Genomic DNA, 22,197 nt, shown 5'->3' with positions numbered 1-22,197 from the left:
GTCGGCCCCCCCTGCACCCCCCACGCTACGCCACTGCCCTTTCTCTGTGAAACATATGAAGCTGCCTTATACTGAGTCAGAGCAAAAAAAAGGTAAAGGTAAAGGACCCCTGGACAGTTAAGTCCAGTCAAAGGCGACTATGGGATTGCGGTGCTCATCTCGCTTTCAGGCCGAGGGAGCCAGTGTTTGTCCACAGACAGCTTTCTGGGTCATGTGGCCAGCATGACTAAGCCGCTTCTGGCAAACCAGAGCAGCGCACAGAAACACCATTTACCTTCCCGCCGCAGAGGTACTTATTTATCTACTTGCACTGGCGTGCTTTCGAACTGCTAGGTTGGCATGGAGATATCGGGGATTGAACTTGGGACCTTCTGCATGAAAAGCAGATGCTCTAGCCCTGAGCTACAGCCCTTCCCTTGACTTGTGAAGCTGTTTATTGCTTAGGTCCCTGCTCCAGTCAATAGGACTCTGCCGCTTCCTCTCAAAATTGCACTCCAAACCCAATTTCTAACTTTATCTTGTCTAGGCTGCCATGCCTAGACTGGATCCAGCCTGTCTCCTATCCAGAGCCCCTAATCCTCTACCAGTTGCCTGTGTTGGCTGCGTTTTCCGATTTCAACATTGGTTTCAGCCAGTGGCGATGCCTTCCTTTGATTCGTGGTGTCTCGCAGCACAACAAAATGAGGCGATACAAAGAATCAAGCTGGCGATCTGGGCTCAATTCCATTCACATGATCTTTAAGAAACTTTTGTTAGAAGAAAGAGTAAATGCCACACTTACAGAAAGCATAAATCGGTTAAGAACTTGCTCATCCAGGTGAAATAGTGCAAACATTTATATTCAAGGGAGAAATCTGCACAACAGTTAACCACAAATATACATTTTTTCCACACTGAGAACAATGCTTTAGAGGTGCTCTGCAATATAAATACATGTTGCTGAAACAAAATTTGTCAATGCAAGAAGCTATTGGCTTTCAAAATCTAAAGCCGTCTCCAATAAGTGTGGGAGTCTACATTATAAATTAGATAATATGAGTTTAGACATTGGCACTTTCCAGATCTTGCCTGCAAAAGTTGGAAAGGGACTCCATATTGTTGCAGTAAGACACGCAGGACCAGGAGAAGTAAGAAATAAAATCCAAGTTTATACAGCCCACACAGAGTTGAAACAATATGCCTGTTTTTTGCGTGGATCATATGAACTACAGTGCTAATCAATACAGGTATGTATTTTAAAACTGAATATAACTATTTCCCTTGAAGAAACACAAATCGTTTCAAAAAGGTATTTTGATATACAATTTAAATTCAGAGCTGTAAAAAATATTTATATTATCAGCCCAACAAATACCAGATAGAAAGAGCCCGACTTTTGAGATCTATATGGTTATTGAATTAGCTAGTTGTCATGATTTCAAATCCAACTAATTAATATTCCTGGCTTGCCTTTTTTTAAAAAAGTACACTTTCATTCTCTGCTAATGTTAAAGCTTTGAGTACATTGCTTACCTAATTTTTTCCTCTTGGGCAAGAATTTTTTTCTCTAAAATGCTTTGAAGATTACAGGTGAAAAGTACAGTTTAAAAACTAAAGCTAGAGCCTTATATAAGGACTGAATGAATATTAAAAGACTCCCCCACCCACCCACCTTTTCCATGAATTACTTTATTTTTAAAGTAATAAAAAAGGGGGAAATCAACTTTCTGAAAAATATTACATTTACTGCCGGGATAGACATTAGTTCAAGAGCATTAGGAGAATCCACCTAGCATGGCTCCTGAGAAATTGTTAAATGATTTTAAGAGACTTCCACGGAAATCCCACATGCCTTTGACAGATCTCTGGAATGGAGCGGCCAGTTCTTGAAGAGACCTAAATTGGGCTCAGAGTGGTGGCACTTACAGATGTGAAGATGAAGGGAAACAGGGAAAAATTAATATGGGGTTGGGTAAGTTTCCTCCCTGGTTTTTCCACTGGAGAAACTGGAAATCTGGGGAAACATTGATAGAAATGTTTACACCTTTTCTCTTTCAGAATGGTGAGCTATTTTTATACTGTTTTAGAGGAATACTACTGAAAACCTCCTAGACTCAAGATTCAAAGGCAGCAGTTTGACACTATCCAATGGCCTTGAGAATTTGACTGCAAAACCCAACTCAGGGCCAAACCCAGGGAGTTGGTAACCCTAGTCCAGCACAGTCCCCACTGCACCTTTTGCCAACCTACAGATGTTGTGGAATGACAATTGATAGGAGCGGGACCAAAGCAACATCTGGAGGAAACCAGGTTGCCAAAGGATGCCGCACTGAAATAAATGGAGGTTGTGTTTAGCTGCTGATGTTGGCAGGCCTGCGAACACAGTTAGCTTTCAGGCGGATGCTCGGCGGGTTATCGTTTCATAGCTGCCTCCCTGTGTTTGCGTGTGTGCGAGAGACACAGCCCGTCTGTAGAGATGTTTGCTTTTCTTGCAAGCAGATGTTTAGCACCAAAAAAAAAAGTACACAGTTGTCTGCCGACGATAACCCTATTCCATCACTCAACTTTATAATACTATCTGTAGCAGAGGGTAACGTTCCCAGGAAATCAGTTAACATAAGCAACTGAAAACTGGAGAAATAAACAAGCAAGTTTTCCCCCACCCTTGTCCAAATATATATTATATATATATATATATATTATACACACATATATAATTATGACATAGACTTCTTGTGTATGTTTGTGTGTGTCAACATCTTAGAAAAATATAAATGTGTTCCAAGCATCCTTTGCAACTCCACAAGTAGTACATCATTTGATCATCGGAACAAGTACGCAAACGAGACGGGGTGCCCTTTAGCTGCCTTGTTGCTTCTAGTGCTATAGCTTCCATCTTCGTAGAGCCAGGGTAGTGCTGCACCCATAACACACAGTTGTTGCAAAGGCAAAGATCTGCAGAGGGAGGAAGAAAGCGCCAGGTGAGTTTTCCTGTAGAAAATTGGCTGTTCCACTAGATTTCAAATCCCTCTTTCCTCCCAGTCAGAAACTCAGATATAAAAGCTAATCACCACATGGCTCCTTAAATCAAGGTTATGGTTGCCACAACATAATGTTTTTTGCAGTGAGATTTTTATTATTATTATTATTATTATTATTATTATTATTATTATTATTATTATAGTCGTACATTGGATCTCAAATGCCTTGGCTTCCAAACAAATCGACTCTCTAACGATCAAAACCCGGAAGTGAGTGTTCCAGTTTTTGAACTATTTTTGAAAGCTGAACAATGCTTCAATGAACAATGAAATTGAAAAATCTACATAAGACATTCAAAACCCCCTAAAAACTCTGAAACCCCATTTTAAAATACAATATACTCCTATAGAGACTCCTTATACTGCGTTTAAAACCAGAATTGCATTTGGGTAGAAACTGTTTCTCAGGCGGCTAGTCCTAGTCTTCATAACCCTATACCTTCTTCCAGAAGGCAGAAGCTGAAAGAGATCATTTCCGGGGTGCACACTATCCTGCGCTATCTCTGCCACTTTCTTATGGCACCTGGCAGCATAGATTTGATCCAAGGTGGGAAGAGTGCACCCAGTTATTCTCTCTGCAGTCTTTACAACCCTGGACAGTATGGTTTTCTCCCTGACCGTGCAGCTCCCAAACCACACACACGGACCATAAGTTAATACACTCTCAACAGTACAATTGTAAAATGCCATCAACAGGTCCTTTGAGAGATTGTTTTTCCGGAGGATTCTCAGAAAATATGCTGTGCTCTCTTCATCAGGTCTTTGCTGTTTTCTCCCCAGGTTAGGTCATCTCTCAACTCCATTCCCAGAAATCAAAACACCGAGACCTGTTCCGTATATTAATCAACTGGTCCCCCCCCCCCCATTATGTTTTATTGTAATTTTATTGGTGTTAGCTGCACTGAGCCTGGCTTTGGCCAGGGAATGAATGAATGAATGAATGAATGAATGAATAAATTATTATTATTATTATTGTTATTATTATTATTATTATTAATGACCCCAACATTGGCCACAATGGCTTGCCTACCTCAGCGGAGAGCTTCATGCTCCGGCACCAGGGCAGAGAGCAGGTGGGGTCGGGGCACACCGCCTGCAGGGGTGTGGAGCCCAGCGTGGGGGGGGGGGGAACAGCCGCGATGGCACCCTACTGGGATTACGCTGCTGGGGGCGGTGCGCTCCCCCCCCGCACTCCTCTTCTTCCGCCAGTGGCCCACCTCTTTCTCCAAGCTTTAGGCAGGAGCCTGCTCTCTTCCAACTCCAACCTCCCATTTCCCCTCACTTAAAAGGGCACTTAAAACATCATCACTTTAAAAGAAAATAATGGGAAGAGCAACACATTTTTAAAGACCTGCAAAACTGCTCCTGTTGGGTCGGTGGGATAGTAAAGTATTCCTCAGATTTCACAAAGGAAAAGTGTGTGTGTGTGTGTGTGTGTGTGTGTGTGTGTGAGAGAGAGAGAGAGAGAGAGAGAGAGAGAGAGAGAGAGAGAGAGAAATCTTGCTGGGAGATTCCCTGCATAACATGTTCTTTGATCTACCTATTCATCAACGCCATTAAGGTGAGTCACCCTAAAATAATGTGGATGGCATCAACTTTGGTTATATAAGTTTGGCATTAATTCTCAACCTGAAACCACTCCAAGGGTTAAAGGGAAAACGTAATCCAGGTTTCTTTCTAACGTTGGGACTGTGCTCCATAGATTGCTTAATGGCTTTGATGTCTCCCTAATGCCTTGGTAATAAAGCAGATCTATCTGAGCACCAGCCCTACCAAGTTCAAAGTGTATCCTTACGTAAGCATGCTTAGCAATGCAACCCAGGTTTTGTTCTTATAAAAAGATAACTAATCCCTGATTGCGCATGATATTCGCACCTTTTGGGTCACAAGGAACCAGGGCAGTGACTCAAGTGGGTGTCCAAGCAGACATTGAGGATTTAGATTTACTTTGGCCACCTCATGAGAAGAGAAGACTCTCTGGAAAAGACCCTGATGTTGGGAAAGATGGAGGGCACAAGGAGAAGGGGATGACAAAGGGCGAGATGGTTGGACAGTGTTCTTGAAGCTACCAGCATGAGTTTGACCAAACTATGGGAGGCAGTGGAAGACAGGAGTGCCTGGCGTGCTGCGGTCACGAAGAGTCGGACACGACTAAATGACTAAACAACAACAACATACATTTTAGACAGGTTTAACTAGTCATGGATCCCTCCAAAGAATCTTGGGTGTTGTAGTCTGGGGAAATATTAGTATTCTCTAGCATGTCATTCTCAGAAACATTGCAACAGGAGTACTCTACACAGCACATTTCAGATGTTGTGGGATTTCAGATGTTGTGGGAAGTCCCAATGGCAAGGGATGATGGGAGTTGTAGTCCAACAGAATCTGAAGGACGCCATGTTGTCTACCCCTGACTTACAGCTTTCAGGGTTTCCTGGAGAGGAGAAATGATTATTAATCTGCACTGTGTGTCCCCAGGGGTCCACCTTAGGGGAGGATTGAGGACTGGAGTCCTATAAAAGCCATAATGGGAGGAAGAAAGCTCAAGAGGACCCTTTGAAGAAACAGACAAAGAACAGGAGGAGAACCATGGATAGTCATGTGTCAGTGTTTGGATAGCCGGACATCACCAGAAATGGCCCATGTGTCAAGCATTAATGGGGAAGGGGGCCCAAGAAGCCTGGCTGGACATTAGAAAAATGCTCCAGCCCTTCCCACAGCCTCTCAGGGGAAGGAGTGTGGCTCAGTGGAGAAACACAGACTTTCCTCAGAGAAGGTCGCAGGTTTAATAGCTGGCACTTCCTGTTAAAGGGGTCGAGTTATAGAAAGCGGTGGGATAGATGCTGGAGGGTTGCTGCCTGTCCGAGCAAGCTGCACTGGGCTTGATGGGCAAAGACTATGGGCCAAAATAAGGCAGCTTCCTATGTAGCCAAGAGGGTCAGTCGCAACTCCTAAGGGGGCACAACTCCTCTCCCTGCCCTGCCCCCAATTTAAGCACTGCAAAAGTGGCACAGGCAGCAGTAATGAAGAGCAGTAGCTTGACCCATGGGGTCAGCTCAGCATCAATTCAGCTCCACATTATGGATTTCCTACTCACGCTTGCTCTGTTAACCTGTTTTGCAGCTTCGGAAACCACAGGCAAAACCACCAGGGTGTGGTGTTCTCTCTCTCTCTCTTTCCCTCCTTCCCTCTCATCCATAGCACTCACACTTGCCGAAAAAAAAGCCTGGTCATCACTAGTCAAGGCTTCCCAAACAAGGAAGTGTCATAATCCTGACACTATACAGCAGGGACGCCCAAATTCCAAGAGACTCACACTATTAAAAAAAACCTGGCAGTGATCTACCCATTGTCATTGGAGAATGGACCAGAGTTGTTGAGCTTTTTTTTGAGAAGGCGGGTGGCGCTGTGGGTTAAACCACTGAGCCTAGGACTTGCCGACCAGAAGGTCGTGGTTCAAATCCCCGCAATGCGGTGAGCTCCCGTTGCTCGGTCCCTGCTCCTGCCCCACCTAGCAGTTCGAAAGTACGTCAAAGTGCTAGCAGATAAATAGGTACCGCTCTGGCGGGAAGGTAAACGGCATTTCCGTGTGCTGCTCTGGTTCGCCAGAAGCGGCTTAGTCATGCTGGCCACATGACCCGGAAGCTGTACGCCGGCTCCCTCGGCCAATAAAGCGAGATGAGCGCCGCAACCCCAGAGTCGGCCACGACTGCACCTAATGGTCAGGGCTCTCTTTGCCCTTTACCTTTACCAAGGTTGTTTTAGGAAGCAAAAGTTGTTGAACTTTTTTGAGGGGGAGGGAGATCGACCTGGGGGGTGGCGATCGACCTGGGACACCCCCGTGATCTGCCAGTAGATTGTGATCTACCTGTTGGACATGCCTGCTATATAGCAACTAAGATTCTGACAGAGAGCAGAAAGTACCAGCTGCATCAGGAAAACCAGCAGTGCAAGCCATAGAGGGGTTGAACCCAGGTTTAGGACCGGGACTTCAAGCCTGAGCTACAACCCCTCCAACCCAAGACCCTCAAACTACCAGTGGTGGAGCATGCTTTAACTGCGCCTAAAGCGCATGTGTGTGCCCAGGGATGGGGACGCAAAGCAGAAGGAACCTGTTGCATGACATACCAGCTCTCACCGCCAGAGCGACCCCAGGCCTGTGCCACTTTGTGAAGCTTTGGAAAGCGGCTTGGAGAGGGCGGCCTGAGAAGAATGCCATGCGCCCCTTGCATGTGGCTTCGCCACTGAGGAGCTGGGATCGAAGGGCGCAAGGCTGTTGCATCCTTTTTGCTCCGCCCTCCCTGAGCCAGCCCTGCTTTGATCAGATTCCAGCCTCACAAGATAGAACAGGGCTGGCTCGGGAACAGTGGTGTGAGCAGTACACCTCCCCACCCCAAAAATGCACCTGGGAAATCACCCTGGCAGCCTCCCCCCACCTGCAAACCACCAGAGACACCAACCAATAAGTTGCTCTTCCCTGAGAAAGCTGCCCCTTGCACACTGAGCACCTCAAACTCCATGATGCCTTCTCAGCGGGTGATGCCCAAGAGCGCTTTCCAATAATAATAATAGTAGTAGTAGTAGTAGTAGTAGTAATTATTATTATTATTATTATTATTATTATTATTATTATTATTATTATTTATTATTTATACCCCGCCCCTCTAGCTGGGTTTCCCCAGCCACTCTGGGCGGCTTCCAACAAAATATTAAAATACAATAATTCATCAAATATTAAAAGCTTCCCTTTTAAACAGGGCTGCCTTCAGATGTCTTCTAAAAGTTTGTTAGTTATTTTTCTCTTTGACATCTGGTGGGAGGGCGTTCCACAGGGCGGGTGCCACTACTGAGAAGGCCCTCTGCTTGGTTCCCTGTAACTTGGTTTCTCACAGCGAGGAAACCGCCAGAAGGCCCTCGGCGCTGGACCTCAGTGTCCGGGCAGAACAATGGAGGTGGAGACGCTCCTTCAGGTATACTGGAGGCTCTCTACTTAAAGTGGGCAAAGCTTGGGTAGGGTACTCCCGGTGGAGTACAGGATCAGGTTGAAGGTGCTGGTTTTAACCTTTAAAGCCCTATACAGCCTAGGACCCTCATACCTACGGGACCGCCTCTTCTGGTATGCCCCATGGAGGACCTTATGGTCTGCAAATAACAACATCCTAAAGATTCCGGGCCCCGGAGAGAACAGACTGGCCTCGACCAGAACCAGGGCCTTTTTGGCTGTGGCCCTGGCCTGGTGGAAATCTCTCTCACAAGAGACTAGGGCCCTGCGGGATTTGACATCTTTCCACAGGGCCTGCAAGACGGAGCTGTTCCGCCGGGGCTTTGGTCAGGGTTCAGTCTGACTCATTTTCTCCTTGTATAAGAACAAGCACGAAGGAGGTTCCCAGCCCGCTCACAGGTGCTTATAATATCAGTGGAAAACAGCTGGTAACCGCCTTCAGTTTTAACCTGAAGATTGCCACTTGTCCAGTTTTAATTTTAATTTGTTTGAATTAATTGTGGGATGTATCTTAATGTACTGATCGCTTGTTTTTATGCATTGCCTTACTTGTATGATGTTAGCCGCTCTAAGCCCGGCTTTGGCTGGGGAGGGTGGGATATAAATAAAAATTATTATTATTATTATTATTATTATTATTATTATTATTATTATTATTATTCTGGCCTGAAAAAGATTAAATGTGAGCCTCCCCAGGGAAACCTCCAGGACAAAGAAGTAACTGCTCGGACACAGAGCTTTAAAGCGTGGACCACTGTCTAGGAACACAACACAGAAGGAAGCCTGGGTAAGCCCTCAAGGCATTGCAGTACAGTGGTACCTCGGGTTACAGACGCTTCAGGTTACAGACTCTGCTAACCCAGAAATAGTACCTTGGGTTAAGAACTTTGATTCAGGATGAGAACAGAAATTGCGGTGCGGCGGCAGCGGGAGGCCCCGTTAGCTAAAGTGGTGCTTCAAGTGAAGAACAGTTTCAGGTTAAGAACGGACCTCTGGAACAAATTAAGTTCTTAACCCAAGGTACCACTGTATCCCATCAGAGCCCTCTCATGGTCAGGAGAGGAAGACAGGTCCAAAGGAGAGAGAAGAGGAGGGAGAAACATGTCCCCTCTCCCTTTAAGGATGTGCCTTTATAATACTTACGGCAGCTGCGATGCTCAAGTTGTATTCGTGTTCACTTAGAAGCTTCTCAAAGCTAGTGGTACTGATGTTCCTGGTGGTGTCGAAATTGACGGTGTACTTCACCGGGTGAGAATGCAAAGAGGTGGTTGCCGCTTGCAGTAGAAAGGTCCCAAAATAGCAGACAAAGACACCTGCGTGGTAAATGAAATCCTGAAAAGGAACAAAAATTAAAACAAAGAGTCGGTTCGAGCGGAACAATAAAATAAATAAAAGCAGGATTAATATTTGTTATTAAATTTATACCCCACCTCTGCTCCACAGAGCTCAAGGAAGAGGCACGTGCATCTTCCCCTCTCGATTTTATCCTCACAACCACTGAAAGGCTGAATGACAAGGACTGGCCCAAGGTCACTCAGTGAGCTTCAGGACTTGAGCCTGCCAGGTCCTAGTCAGACACTCTAACCACTACTCCACACAGCCTTTCTCTTTTGGAGCAGGCAGGGCACCACACGTGGGTTTTTCCTTTCTGCAATAGGCTAATTCCTACCCACCTGCCCCCACTCTGTATGCTCCATCTAGGGAAGCAAGAGGCATTATACACACCCCTCAGTATTTTCCTGGGAAATAGTGAAATTACGGAGGCCATCCCGGCTTCTGATTGGATGGCAGAATGTCCCAATTTCTCCCTCTCCAGCACTGCCACCGCTGCGTTCAGGAAGATCTTTCAAAGCTGTGCTCTCACATGAGCCTGCTGACTTGCATGGAAGCACAGCACCGAAAAGACACATTCCCTGATTTTCATCAGAAGAATATTGGAGGGTATGTTATCAGAGTCCAAGAACACAACTCAGCCAAGAAAATACACTTGGGGGTCCAGTGAGGGCTGTGGCCTGGGGAGAATTCTAAGGGCCAGAGACAGCAGCCTAGAGGGCCACTTTCGGCCCACAGACCCAAAGTTTCCCAACCTTGATTTATATGGTAGAAATAAAACAGGTATGAATTCAGGGCCTAACCCTGTGTTACGGGGGATGTTGACTTCTGTCAACCAATGTTCCTTTGGCAACCTTTTGCAAAAGGAAAAAATGGGATGTTGCAGTGCTTAGGGTTTTGGTAGTTGCTCACTCCTGCAGCAGCTACCAAACAATATTGTCGGGAAATGCCAAATGTGTCCCGCATATTTTTCCCCCACCAGGGAAAAGATCAGGGATGGTGTAGGCTGGCAGATTTCCTCCTAACATTTAGCAAACTCCTCAGGTTTGCTTCTTTAGTTTCTCTCATATGAGTGAACAGCTGCTGTTCAACCCTACAGAGATAAAGTGATGTGTACTGCATTTGAGGTAGTTGGAAGCAGAGTGTGGCAAGATTTGTGGTTCCAGTGAGTGGAAACGCAGGCTGTGTGTGTGTGTGTGTGTAAATATGTACATAATGTGCCTCTGTGTGAAATCTCACAGAGAACCACTGCAATATCCTCTTTGAATATAAGGCCTTCCCTTCTCACACAGGCACCCACGCCGTCCATCATATAAAAGGGCATTCTCCTGGAGTATGATAGATGAAGCCACAAGGCAATTCACAGAAATTCAATTACTGTTCCTGTCTTAGGAACACACAAGGGAACCAGGATCCTTTGAGGAAACAAGCAGCACAATAAGCAGTTTGTAGTGACCATGGACTAAGGACCACCATTCATCTCCTAGACCTTCAGATGTCCACTGGGCAACACCTTTGCTCAAACTTCTGGCCAATGAAGGGACCACATGCATCCCGTATGAGTAGCCCAGTGTGCGCAGGTCTTTGTGGGTGTTTTCAGAAGGTAGATGATCTCATTTCCTCTACCCGCCTGGAACTTCCTCTGCCCCTTGGCAACCAGTACAATAAAGTTCTCTGTCACTAGTAGAAGGACAGAAACCTTTGCCAGAGGGAAAGGCATGTTTTTGTTTTTTAATTAATTTTATAATGAATGATTTTAGAGTGTTGTTTGTGCTGTACTTTTGTACTGTTTTATTGTTGTTAGCCGCCCTGAGCCCGGCTTCGGCTGGGGAGGGCGGGATATAAACAAAATTTATTATTATTATTATTATTATTAATAACCCACACTATTATTTGAACACAGACAAAACCAGAAAACCACTGGAACAGAACTGACAAAATGAGGACTCACCCATTCCAAAAGGGTGTTGCATTGTGGGACAATTAAAATGGCAGCCATGCCAGCAAGCCCACTACTTCTTTCTCTTGATGCCCTCGACACCTCTGGATCACATGCACTAGCTTCCCTATGCCACTCAGCTGTCTTGCCCCTCACAGCTGCTATTCAGGGGCAGAGGAAGGGGTGTGTGGCAGATGTGGGCTGCCCCAGGTTTGACCGGGGTGACAAATAGTGGGCGCCACTCACTGTGGGGCCTGCAGCACGACCGAGCCACACATCTCTCCCGGGAGAGACACGGTGGCTTGGGCGCACGCAGGCTCCGCGCTGCCCAAACAGTCCGCCCACTGCCTCTCCCCCAGCTGTAAGGCGACTGAGTGGGAGGAGGCAGGCAGACTCTGGAGGCCCTGCGGTGTGCCCCACCCCTATGGGCGGCTCGCCCCGCCCCTGGGCACGCCACCCCAGGCGCCCAAGCGGCTTCCTCCACCGCTGCTGCTACCTCCTCCACTCTGTAACAGAAACAAGGAATCCCAGGTGGAATTTGCACACGTACAAAAAAAATTCTGAAAATGCTTTTTTGTGCATTTTATAAAAAATACATTGATTTTTCCATACGGCTCACCATTGACCACCTAGTGTAACATTGGATATTGCACTTAAAACGTTTTATTTGCAGCTGTATAGCTGAGTCCCCAGACTGCCAGACATTTTGCCCCATTCCCTTATTTATTCCAGTTGCACCACTGAAGAGTCTTCATACTAGGACAGACTCTACTGACAGCTCCAAACTTCAGAGAGAACAGCTCCCTCACCAGGATTGGCTCCCACTTCAGTGAAGCCACTCTAAAGGAAATGTAAGGTAAAGGTACCCCTGACCGTTAGGTCCAGTTGCGGATGACTCTGGGGTTGCGCACTCATCTCGCTCTATAGGCTGAGGGAGCCGACGTTTGTCCACAGACAGCTTCCGGGTCATGTAGCCAGCATGACTAAGCCGCTTCTGGTGAACCAGAGCAGCTCACGGAAACGCCGTTTACCTTCCTGCCAGAGTGGTACCTATTTATCTACTTGCACTTTGACATGCTTTTGAACTGCTAGGTTGGCAGAAACAGGGACCGAGCAACGGGAGCTCATCCCGTCGTGGGGATTTGAACCACCGACCTTCTGATCGGCAAGTCCTAGGCTCTGTGGTTTAACCCACAGCGCCACCTGCGTCCCTACAAAAGAAATGTAGGTCCTTTTTAATTTATGCAAAGGAAATGTAGGTTTGCATAAAAAGGATTCTGGGATAACAAATTAGCTGCTTTTTTTAAATAAGACCTTTTGCAGACAGGGAAATGACAGGGATATGCGCTATAAAGTGTGGGATAAACATAGGAAACTGCCTTATCTCAAGTCAAACCATCTAGCTCAGCATTGTTTACTCTGGCTGGCAGCAGTTTTCCAGGGTTTCAGGTAGGAGAAGGTGTGTCCAGCCCCACCTGGAGATGCCAGCGATTGTGCATGCGAAGAAGATGCTCTACCGCCAAGCTATGGTCCTCCTGTCATTAACAATGGATTAATGGGAAGATGTATAACCACCAAACAAACAAATGAGCATGAATGCTCATTGCTGTTTATCTTCTCCACAGACAAATAAAAAAAAAAAATGCTGAATACAGACTGGGCCTTCTCTAACCAGTGCATGAGCTTTGTGCAAGTGGTTCGGGATGAATGCTGAACAAACAGGTTGTATGGAGCCCAAAGTGTGGGGTTAAAGGCAATATGGCAAACTCTATGCTGCAAAATTGATGCAAAGGCCCGACGTAATTTAGGAATGGTTCCCTGCTGTGGGATACACAGCAGGCAGGCCTGGACCTGCATTAGCTGACACAAATTAAGCGCCTGGTGTAAAACAAAGGTCAAACGAGCAAACAATTCCCCATGGCACTGCCGACTGGGGTGTGTTGTGCAGGCGAAGCCTGAGCTCTGGCCATGGGCCTTTCTTGTTTGCTGTGCAAGCAAGGAAAGGATGAATGCAAACATACATGGAGGTGTTTGTGGCTTTCCAGATCAAAAGTGCTTTCAGAGTGCTCCCACTCTGCGCACACACAACAGAGAAAGAGATGAATATAATGCCACAACAATACCAAAGGAACACCCAGATAAACCACGAGGGTTCCATCTCTGCAGGCATGGCATAAACATTGAGGAGTAGGCAGTGACAAGCCTATCCCCAGCTGAAATTTGCTTCCATTGAAACTAATGGAATTGTTCACTCCCGGGAGTGATAAAATTTCTAAATGCTTCGATTTGGGTCTGAAAGGTTTACAATCTCTCCAGTGGCCCTGCAGCATAGAGCGGTCTTGAAAGCTGCTAGTTTGCACAGCCTTCACAGAGTTTCTGGGTTGCCGCCCATATTAGTCCTACCCTGAGTAGACTCACTGGGATGAATGACCATGAAGTAGTCAGTTTCAATAACTTGCCTGGGTCTGCTCTGAGCAGGAGCAGCATTGTAGACAATCCAGTGTCCACAATACTTCAAGAGCAACACTATGTGCCCTCCAGATGGTAGAACCGTAGAATTGTAGAGTCTGAAGGCACTCCTAGAATCATTCTGTCCAGTGATGGCCAAACTTGGCCCTCCAGCTGTTTTGGGACTACAACTCCCATCATCCCTAGCTAACAGAACCAGTGGTCAGGGATGATGGGAATTGTAGTCCCAAAACAGATGTGGAGGGCCAAGTTTGGCCATCACTGATTTAGACCAACCCCCTGCAATGGAGGAATCTCAGCTAAAGCATCCATAATAGATGACCATCCAACCTCTGCTTGAAAAGCTCCATGTTACTTGACTCCAGCTCTCATCATCTCCCAGCTCGTGGTCAGGGATGAAGGGCATTACGGATGCAACATCTGGAGAACATCACCCTGGCTACCCATCAGGAGGGTTTGACTTCCTTAAGAGCAAAACATTTTTGTGGACTTGATCAGATGACATAAAACTGCATCAGAAGCTAATTTCTGTCCACCCTTGTTCCAGAATATTAGCGTCCCAAGCAATCATGTTCACAGCCATAGTAATATAGCCTTCCCCAAAACTGGGTCTCCAGATGTTTTTGGACCACAACTCCCATCATCCCCAGCCAGTATAGGCAATGGTCTGGGATGATGGGAGTTGTAACCCAACAATGTCTGAGGACGCAGGAAGGCTGCTTTAAGTCTTCCTGGACATCCACTAGCCAGCCAAACGCATGTATGTTCATCACTCCCTTATGGCAGCATCAAGTTATGACTTGCATAAGTATGAATGAATCATCACAGAACAATCCCCACGGGGAGGAGAAGCCATACCACTCAGTGTCATTTCAAATGCACTTTTCCCAGTTGAGAGAGTTCACACATTCAGCAAAGAGCCATGATGTGATAAGTGATGAACTCACACTTGTGAATCAGCGGTGATGTGCAGTTTACAGGAAATTTTGAATTGGAATATGGTAATTCGCACTTTAAAATTTTCACTTTGAAAGGGTGGTTTCCTCCCACTGATGCCTTAGAAGAGAGGTAGCCAATGCTGTGCCCTTCGTACGTTATTTGACTACTAGAAGCGATCTAACGTAGCATGTTTATTTTACTTGTGCTCAGTAAACAAAGCTAAAAGCTTTGAAATGGCCAAGACTTGCCTAGCACTGTATCTGCAACTGACATCTATTCGTTACTGATGAATTTATGAAATGGAAAATGTTCTGCCCCGCGTAACTGCTAATTAGTTGTGAAAGATGCACAACTTTTCCTCCTAATAAAGCAGAGATTTACAAAATGCTAATGGGAAAGTGTGGCTGTCACATTGTCACCTTGGAGCTATTTGCATGCATCATAATAAACTAAATTGTTTCAGCATTAATTTATACATCTGTTGAAGAAATCAGGCGCTCTAAGATGGGAGGAGAGTCTTCTTTCCAATGTTGCAGTAGGGGTTTTAATAAAAACAAGCATGTCCCCTGCCCTCTCACACAAGAACGGATACCTCTCTTAAAAATTGAAGTTTATCATCCATCATCATGATTATCATCATTTTTAATTTGTATACCGTCTTTCTATCTTACAATACCCAAGGCGGTTTACAAGCTGAAGAAACAAAAAATGGACATCTTATAACAATCTAATGCAATACAAAAATGTGATAATAAAACATAACTTTAAAAAAGGTAACCGATATCAAAAAAGTAACATTCAACAATCATTAGAATAGTATTAAATAATAATATCCATGGCTTTGGGAGGTACTTATACAAAATAAAACATCTATATCTATACCCCTAAGTCTATGTCTATATCTATCTGCTCTGATTTAACTGGAGGGACATTTTAAGTAAATTCTGATTGCTCCTATACATTACTGCTGCAATGCTATGCATCCATTACTTGGGAGTGAAAACATACAAAATATTGAGCTGTAAATGTTAAGAGCCCTAGGGGGACTAAAAGGTAGGTAAAGGACCCCTGGACAGTTAAGCCCAGTCAAAGGCGACCATTGGGTATGGTGCTCATCTTGCTTCAGGCCGAGAGAGCTGGCATTTGTCCACAGACAGCTTTCTGGGTCATGTGGTCAGCATAACTAAACCGCTTCTGGCACAATGGAAGACCATGACGGAAGCCATAGCGCACGGAAACACCGTTTACCTTCCCACCACAGTGGTACCTATTTATCTACTTGCACTGGCATGCTTTCGCACTGCGAGGTTGGCAGAAGCTGGGACAGAGCAACGGGAGCTCACCCCATCACGGGGATTTGAACCGCTGACCTTCTGATCGGCAAGCTCAAGAAACTCAGTAGTTTAGACCACTCTCTCTCCTGTAGGATCCCAGGACCTGGGAGGACAAGGTTCAAAACTTACTGGGTGGCCGAGGGCCACTCTCTGCTTCTTATCCTAGCCTACCCCACAGAGATGTCGTAAAATGCAGAGAGGGGTGAACAATGCAGAGAGGGGTGAACCTTCAGTTCCTTGGACAAAAGGTGGGGTTGAAATCAAATAAATAAAATGTGTTTTTTCTAGCTTTGTTGTTTTGTGCCTGCTAACAAACTTGAGACTGCATCTGCAAATTGGGTCCAACTTTCCAGAGAATGTTACAGCCCCTGAAAACACTATTAACTGATTTATATTTAATAACAACAATAACAACAACAATGTGCTGCCTTTTAAATGCTTACCAAACGGTTCCAATCAATTGCGATTCTTTCTCTGTAACTGAAGAGGAAAACGCAGAGGAAGGAGATGGAGGTGAAGCAAGCCGTCACCGACACAAACATCACCCAGCCCTGCAGCAGCGGCAGAGGGACATGGGTGGCGGATACTAAAATCCAGACAAGTGCTCCGAACAGCTGAGAACACAAAAGGAAAACACAAAACAAAAGAAGGTCTTAAAACCGAAACGTATGTGCACAATAATCACACTGTATTTACAAAATATGTGTCATCTCGGACTTCAGAAAGTCACCGTTTGCCAGAAGTGGAGCTTCCCTCACTTCCTGGAACATTGCTACTCCATTCTGAATATAGGAAGCAATAGCTAGACAACTGATGTGGGCAGCACATGCCATGCACCAGGTTCAAGGCTTTTGTGTTGATAGACAGAGCCCTGAACGATTTGGGCCCAGGAGACCTAAGCCCAAGATTTGCCCCCTCAAAAATCCACGCCTGGAGCCATGGGCCCTCTGGCACTCCCCAACCACCCACTAATCCTCTGGTTTATGGTGGATCCAGTACTCTCCTGGCCAGGGATCAAATGACACAGACTGCAGGGTGGTCATTCTCAGCCCCTTCCGAAGGGCAAAGCAAACGCTTGGAAGAGGAAACAGGGAGTACTTTGTAGGACTAAGTCAAAACGAAACGGCTCGGTTTTTTGCTAGCGCTTCTGCACACCCTGAAAAGCACACCTTTCCCCTGTGATTTTTTTTCCCAGGGAAGGCAGGAAAGGGTGCAGCAGTGCCTTGGGTGTGCATGAGAAGAAATGTCCCTGTTGCCAAGGCAACTGGACCAATGATCCTTGTCGTGCTGTGAGAGGAATCGCTGCATCCTGCCAGGGAGCCTAGCCTTGGCTGCCTCAGCAACGGAGATACGCTCGTGGGCTATGTGGAGTTGGGGTGTCATCGTGCTCGCTGTGTGATAGCTGATTGGTTGGAGAAAAGAGCAGAGCTGAAGGAGCAGCAGGGAAGGGGGAACCTGCCAGCTGCAAAGAATGTAGGGCATTTTGGTGAACCATTTCCACCAAGAACACTTTTGCAGGCGCAAACCCGTTGTATTACATACTTCTATCTCTCTATTCCTCCAGGGAGCTCAAGGAGACATTCGCAGGGTTCTCAGACAGTCTCCCATTCAGGTACTAACCGCACCTGTTTAATTTCAGCCAAACTGTGTGCTCCTTCTGTCCATACTTGCTGTATGTCAGAACTGTCCTGGGTTTGTTAGGCCTTGTAATAAACTTCTTAATGGTAAGAGCAGCTTCCCAATTATTTAGGAAGCTGGTGGGCTGTACCTCACTATAGGTCTCCAAGCCATCAGTCAGGGATGCCCCAGATCTGTTTTTCTTGTGTTGAGCAGGGGGTGGAAGTAGGTGGTTTTTGAGAACCATTTCAATTCCATGGCTCTATGACCAGGTGCGGGGGAACCTTTGGCTCTCTGGCTGTTGCTGAACAACTCCCATCATCCCTGGTCAATGCTGTCAAGAGCTGTTGGGAGTTGTAGTTCAGCACTGCCTGGAGGGCCAAGGGTTCTCTGCACCGCAGTAGACACTGTCCATGATCTCGCTTGGATAATTCACTAACTCCGCCACCTATCTGCATGATCCTGTGCTCCTGTTTTACGCCTTCTGCCTAACTTGAGCTCTGCAAGGTTTTCACTTCCCAGTCGCTAAATATTTATGACCCTACTAAGAAAACAAGGAGGGAATTTACTTTCGATCTCAAAGAGGGAAACACTGTTCTGCTTTTAATCACTTGATTATTCTGGAAAACTCTAGGCACATACAAGATAATCCTATGCATGTTTACTTGGGAGTAGGTCCCAGCGCATTCAATGGGGCTTACACCCAGGTTATTTGCATAGGAATTTGCAGCTTTGGATTTCAAGCAGGCAATCTTGCTCCATATCCCTGCATCTCTACCAAGAGAGAGCAACACAAAAGTCAATTCATTTCACAATTGCTCCCTCCTCCACTTCCCTGTCTCTAAGGAGTTACAACTCTGGAGTGCAAAAGGCAACTGTCCACACAAATAATGTATTGATCGCTTCAATATACAGTGGTACCTCGGGTTAAGTACTTAATTCGTTCCAGAGGTCCGTTCTTAACCTGAAACTGTTCTTAACCTGAAGCACCACTTTAGCTAATGGGGCCTGCTGCTGCTGCCGCACCGCCAGAGCCCGATTTCTGTTCTTATCCTGAAGCAAAGTTCTTAACCTGAAGCACTATTTCTGGGTTAGCAGAGTCTGTAACCTGAAGCGTATGTAACCTGAAGTATATGTAACCCGAGGTACCACTGTAGTCTAGACGTACTTTATTTACTTGTGAACCAGCAAGCGTTGCAATGTTTTTCAATTCCTACAGCAAACAATTAGCATGCAAACTTGTACAGGAAACATGACTTTTAAAGAGAAGGGAGAGAACAGATTGAAATCCATTGCTGAAATTATTTGTGTGTGTGCAGTGGTGGGAGAGAGCTCAATGAATCTACCCTACAATCAAATGGCAGGTTTTAAGAGAGGGAAGCCTGTGACTGGATTTCCAATTTGGCTTGTTAGGCAAATGGTATATGACTGACTGTCCATTTTGTGAATCACATTCTGGATTTAAAGCGCCTTCACGGGCTACCATTAAACTCCTTTGGGAGGTGGGCAGTGTTTGTCTTTAGCAGGTCCAGGGATGTGGGTAACAGGGAGTGAAAGCATCATGGAGCTGAGCGCATGAGGAAGAATGAAGTTCAGGGAGGCGCATGCGTGATCCCGAGAAATAATGAGAGCAGGTGAGAAGAGTAGGGAGAGGTGTTCCTGTAATGTGGGTGTGTCTGACGAAGGTGTAGCAGACTGGGTACATCCACACAGGTGAGAATAAGGGAAAAAAAACAAGGTTGCCAACCCAGTTTTTTGGCTGGGCTCCTATGGATTTTAACAGCTGCATAGAAGGAAGAAAATTTTCTCGTTGCTGCGGGAAATGCCAGCTCTTGAATTTTTGCATGCCGTTACAGGAGCCATGCCAGGGGAACTCTAAAACTAAACCTGGCTTAGCAGTGTCTATGATAGCACAGAAGAGGGCTGGAGAACCTGTGGACCACGATTTCCATCGTCCTCGGCCACTAGCTATCCTAGCTAGGGCTAAGTCCAACCACATTTGGGCAGGCAGAGTTCGCTATCCATGGTACAAGAAGGTTGCAATCTGTAGCTGCGATGAGCCACACCCAAGACTGGCTTGTCACCACATACTCTGAGGCTGCTTTGACAACAAACCAGTTAACCTTGAATGGAATGGGTGTATGAACTGGTCAGGATGAGAGCGTTGTGGTGGAGAGGGATGCAACACCTGCTGAAATTTCCTCTTCTATTGAGTGCCCTGTCTCTTTTGCATCTGGCTACCTTGGGAAGGCTGGATGGGGGGGGAGGGGAGAGGGATTTGTGGGGAAGGGCCATAGCCCAGAAGCAGAGCTTTGGATGCATGCATAATGTCAGAGGTTAAGGTCTTGGCTCCTGGTTAAAAGATCTCTTTTACTTGAGACCCTGGGAAGCTGCTGCTATTCAGACAGCGTGGGGCTTATACAGATGAGCGCCACATAATCAGGCAAGACAGGAAGCTTTTAACTAAGATGGCACGGGTCCAAGTAAGACGTGTAGGGTTGGGAAGAGAAATAAGTATTAAGTGAGCAATTAAGGGGGCTCTACGAATGAGGCCGTGTCGCATCGTTTAAACGCATAACTGGCCCTAACGCAGCTATCATTTCAAAGACCAAGTAAACATGGAACATTGATTGAAGACTATATAATTTTTTTAAAAATCCAAATCAAGGAGGAAATGCGAAAAGCTGTAGCTAGGAGGGACTTCGACGGAATAGATAAACACAATTCTAAGAAGTGGTTAGGGAATCTCATGACTAACAGCTGTGTTTGGTAAGCGGCAATCAAACAGGTACACCTTTCATCCTGGTGTCAGTTTAGATATTTCTCTTTCTCTCTCTCTCTCTCTCTCTCTCTCTCTCTCTCTCTCTCTCACACACACACACACACACACACACTTGTATTCCACCTTTCTTCCATGGAAGAACTCAAGGTGGGGGTCCATCTTGGCAATGACCAGGTGCAGCTCTGCTAAATTCCAGCAAACTATGTGCCCTAGTTTGAGAGGGGAAGAGGGGCAGGTGTGGGGCAGTCATGTCACCTGGTGCATTTCTGCTAGGGAAGTGCTAGAAAGAGAAAAAGCATGCATGGGAAACCTATATTTTCCAACCAATGTTAAAAACTGCAGCTGGTGGTGGTTGTTTTTTTTTAGCGCCCAGCGAGGCAACACAACTGCATAAAATCCCCTCCAGCACAATCATGGCAGAGAGATCCCGGAGTGCTTTCTTTCTGCCTCCCACTTGTTGCTGCCGCCCCGGTCGCCTCTCCTCCCACCCGCGCTCCCCCACTTACGATCTCCAGGCAGATGAAGGCCCCCGAGTAGGTGCGCAGGATCTCCAAGCCGGAGGGCAGGGTGATGCGCGGCGGCGGGTAGTAGGCGGTGGCGTTGGGGGGCGGCGGCATGGCGCCCCCTCGGGAGGAGATCATGGTTCCTCCGGGGTAGGGGGGGGGATCCCAGAGCAGGGATCGAGCGATCGGGCGAAGGAGGGAGGGAGAGAGAGAGAGAGGCAGCAGAAGCGGCGGCGGCGGCGGCAGCAGGAGCCCCTGACGTGGCCGCGGCCAGGTAGGGAAGGAAGAAGGAGGGACCAGAAAGGGAAGCGCGGAGGCGCAGGTGGCGGGCCGGGAGAGTGTACTCGCTGGGCGCCGCCCCGCCGATCGCCCGCCCCCTTTCGCCGATCGCCGACGCGGCCTTGGCGCCCACCTTCCCGCGTCCGGTGCCGAGCTAGAGGGGGCTCCGTCTTGATCAAGGCAACGCAAACACACGTGCGCGCGCATGCACACGCTTCTTCCACACGCCTCTTTAATCAGGGCAAAGCGTGTGCTCGGCGCTGTACAGGCTGACACAGACTTGGCCTGCGTCAGTCTTGGCCGTCTTTAAGCACCGAGCCCTTTTTAAGGGGTTTTTTCCGGTGGGGGCATCCCTGGTGCCCGATTTGTGTTTGGGGGAAGGCTAGGAAAGAAGGAAGGAAACAGAACTTTGCACTTTGCACACGCTCAGGAGCATAGGAAACTGAGTCGCACAGTTGTCCCGTCTAGCTCTGCATTGGCCACATGGAATCTCCAGGATTTCAGGCGCGGATCTCTCCCAGTCCATCCCGGAGAACGCACCCGGAACTTTATGCATGCAAAGCTGATGCTAAGGCCCCCTGTTAAAAAGCATTGTGCACCCTTGCTTAGGAGTGAGACCGATTGAACTCGATGGGGGCTTACTTCTGAGTAAGGAAATGCTGTTTGAGTCACCCCCCAGCTAAGTCACACTCAAGAGCAGACCCCTTGAAATCAAGACTAAAGTTACGGAAATGCACTGATTTCAACAGGTTTGCTCTGAGCTGCAGCAAAAATCAGCCAAGAACCTGGTGGTACTGTAAAGATTAGTACACGTTTTATTGCTGCCTGATAGCTTTCATGGCCTTAATCAGGTGTGGGAAACCTTTGAGCCTCCTGATGCAGCTCCCATCATCCTTGGGCATTAGCCATGCTTGCTGAGACGGATGGGAGTTGTAGTTTAGCAACATCAGGAAGGCCAAAGGGTCCCCATCCCTGGCCTAG

At 46.8% G+C, this 22,197-nt stretch overlaps 2 protein-coding genes across 2 annotated transcripts in view; one reads left to right on the top strand and one right to left on the bottom strand.

Annotated features, from left to right (window-relative positions):
* Positions 1-717: 717 nt before the first annotated feature.
* Positions 718-21,339, bottom strand: MAL2 (mal, T cell differentiation protein 2). Its single transcript, XM_081205086.1, has 4 exons — positions 20,941-21,339; positions 16,479-16,649; positions 9,166-9,354; positions 718-2,934 (listed from the first exon to the last, which is right to left on the bottom strand). The coding sequence occupies exons 1-4, from the start codon at positions 21,073-21,075 to the stop codon at positions 2,863-2,865; spliced, it is 567 nt and encodes a 188-aa protein (XP_081061212.1). The 5' UTR covers positions 21,076-21,339; the 3' UTR covers positions 718-2,862.
* TNFRSF11B (TNF receptor superfamily member 11b) overlaps positions 21,124-22,197 on the top strand; it is a 116,456-nt gene continuing 115,382 nt past the window's right edge. The window contains exon 1 of the mRNA XM_081204884.1: positions 21,124-21,211. The gene's annotated coding sequence lies outside the window, so the exon portion shown is untranslated. The remainder of the gene's footprint in view (positions 21,212-22,197) is intronic.

This window comes from Podarcis bocagei, assembly GCF_964188305.1.
Source record: "Podarcis bocagei genome assembly, chromosome: 8".
Taxonomy (NCBI): domain Eukaryota; kingdom Metazoa; phylum Chordata; class Lepidosauria; order Squamata; family Lacertidae; genus Podarcis; species Podarcis bocagei.
The sequence above is the reverse complement of the archived record's forward strand: the minus strand, read 5'-3'. Positions and strand labels throughout refer to the sequence as shown.

Excerpts from the sequence above, each read along its gene's own strand:
- MAL2 (XM_081205086.1), bottom strand. The coding sequence starts at position 21,075 with ATGATCTCCTCCCGAGGGGGCGCCATGCCGCCGCCCCCCAACGCCACC. Across the intron at positions 16,650-20,940 it reads CCTTCATCTGCCTGGAGATC|CTGTTCGGAGCACTTGTCTG; the intron begins GTAAGTGGGGGA and ends TTGTGTTCTCAG. Across the intron at positions 2,935-9,165 it reads ACTTGAGCATCGCAGCTGCC|ATCTTTGCCTTTGCAACAAC; the intron begins GTAAGTATTATA and ends CTCCCTCTGCAG.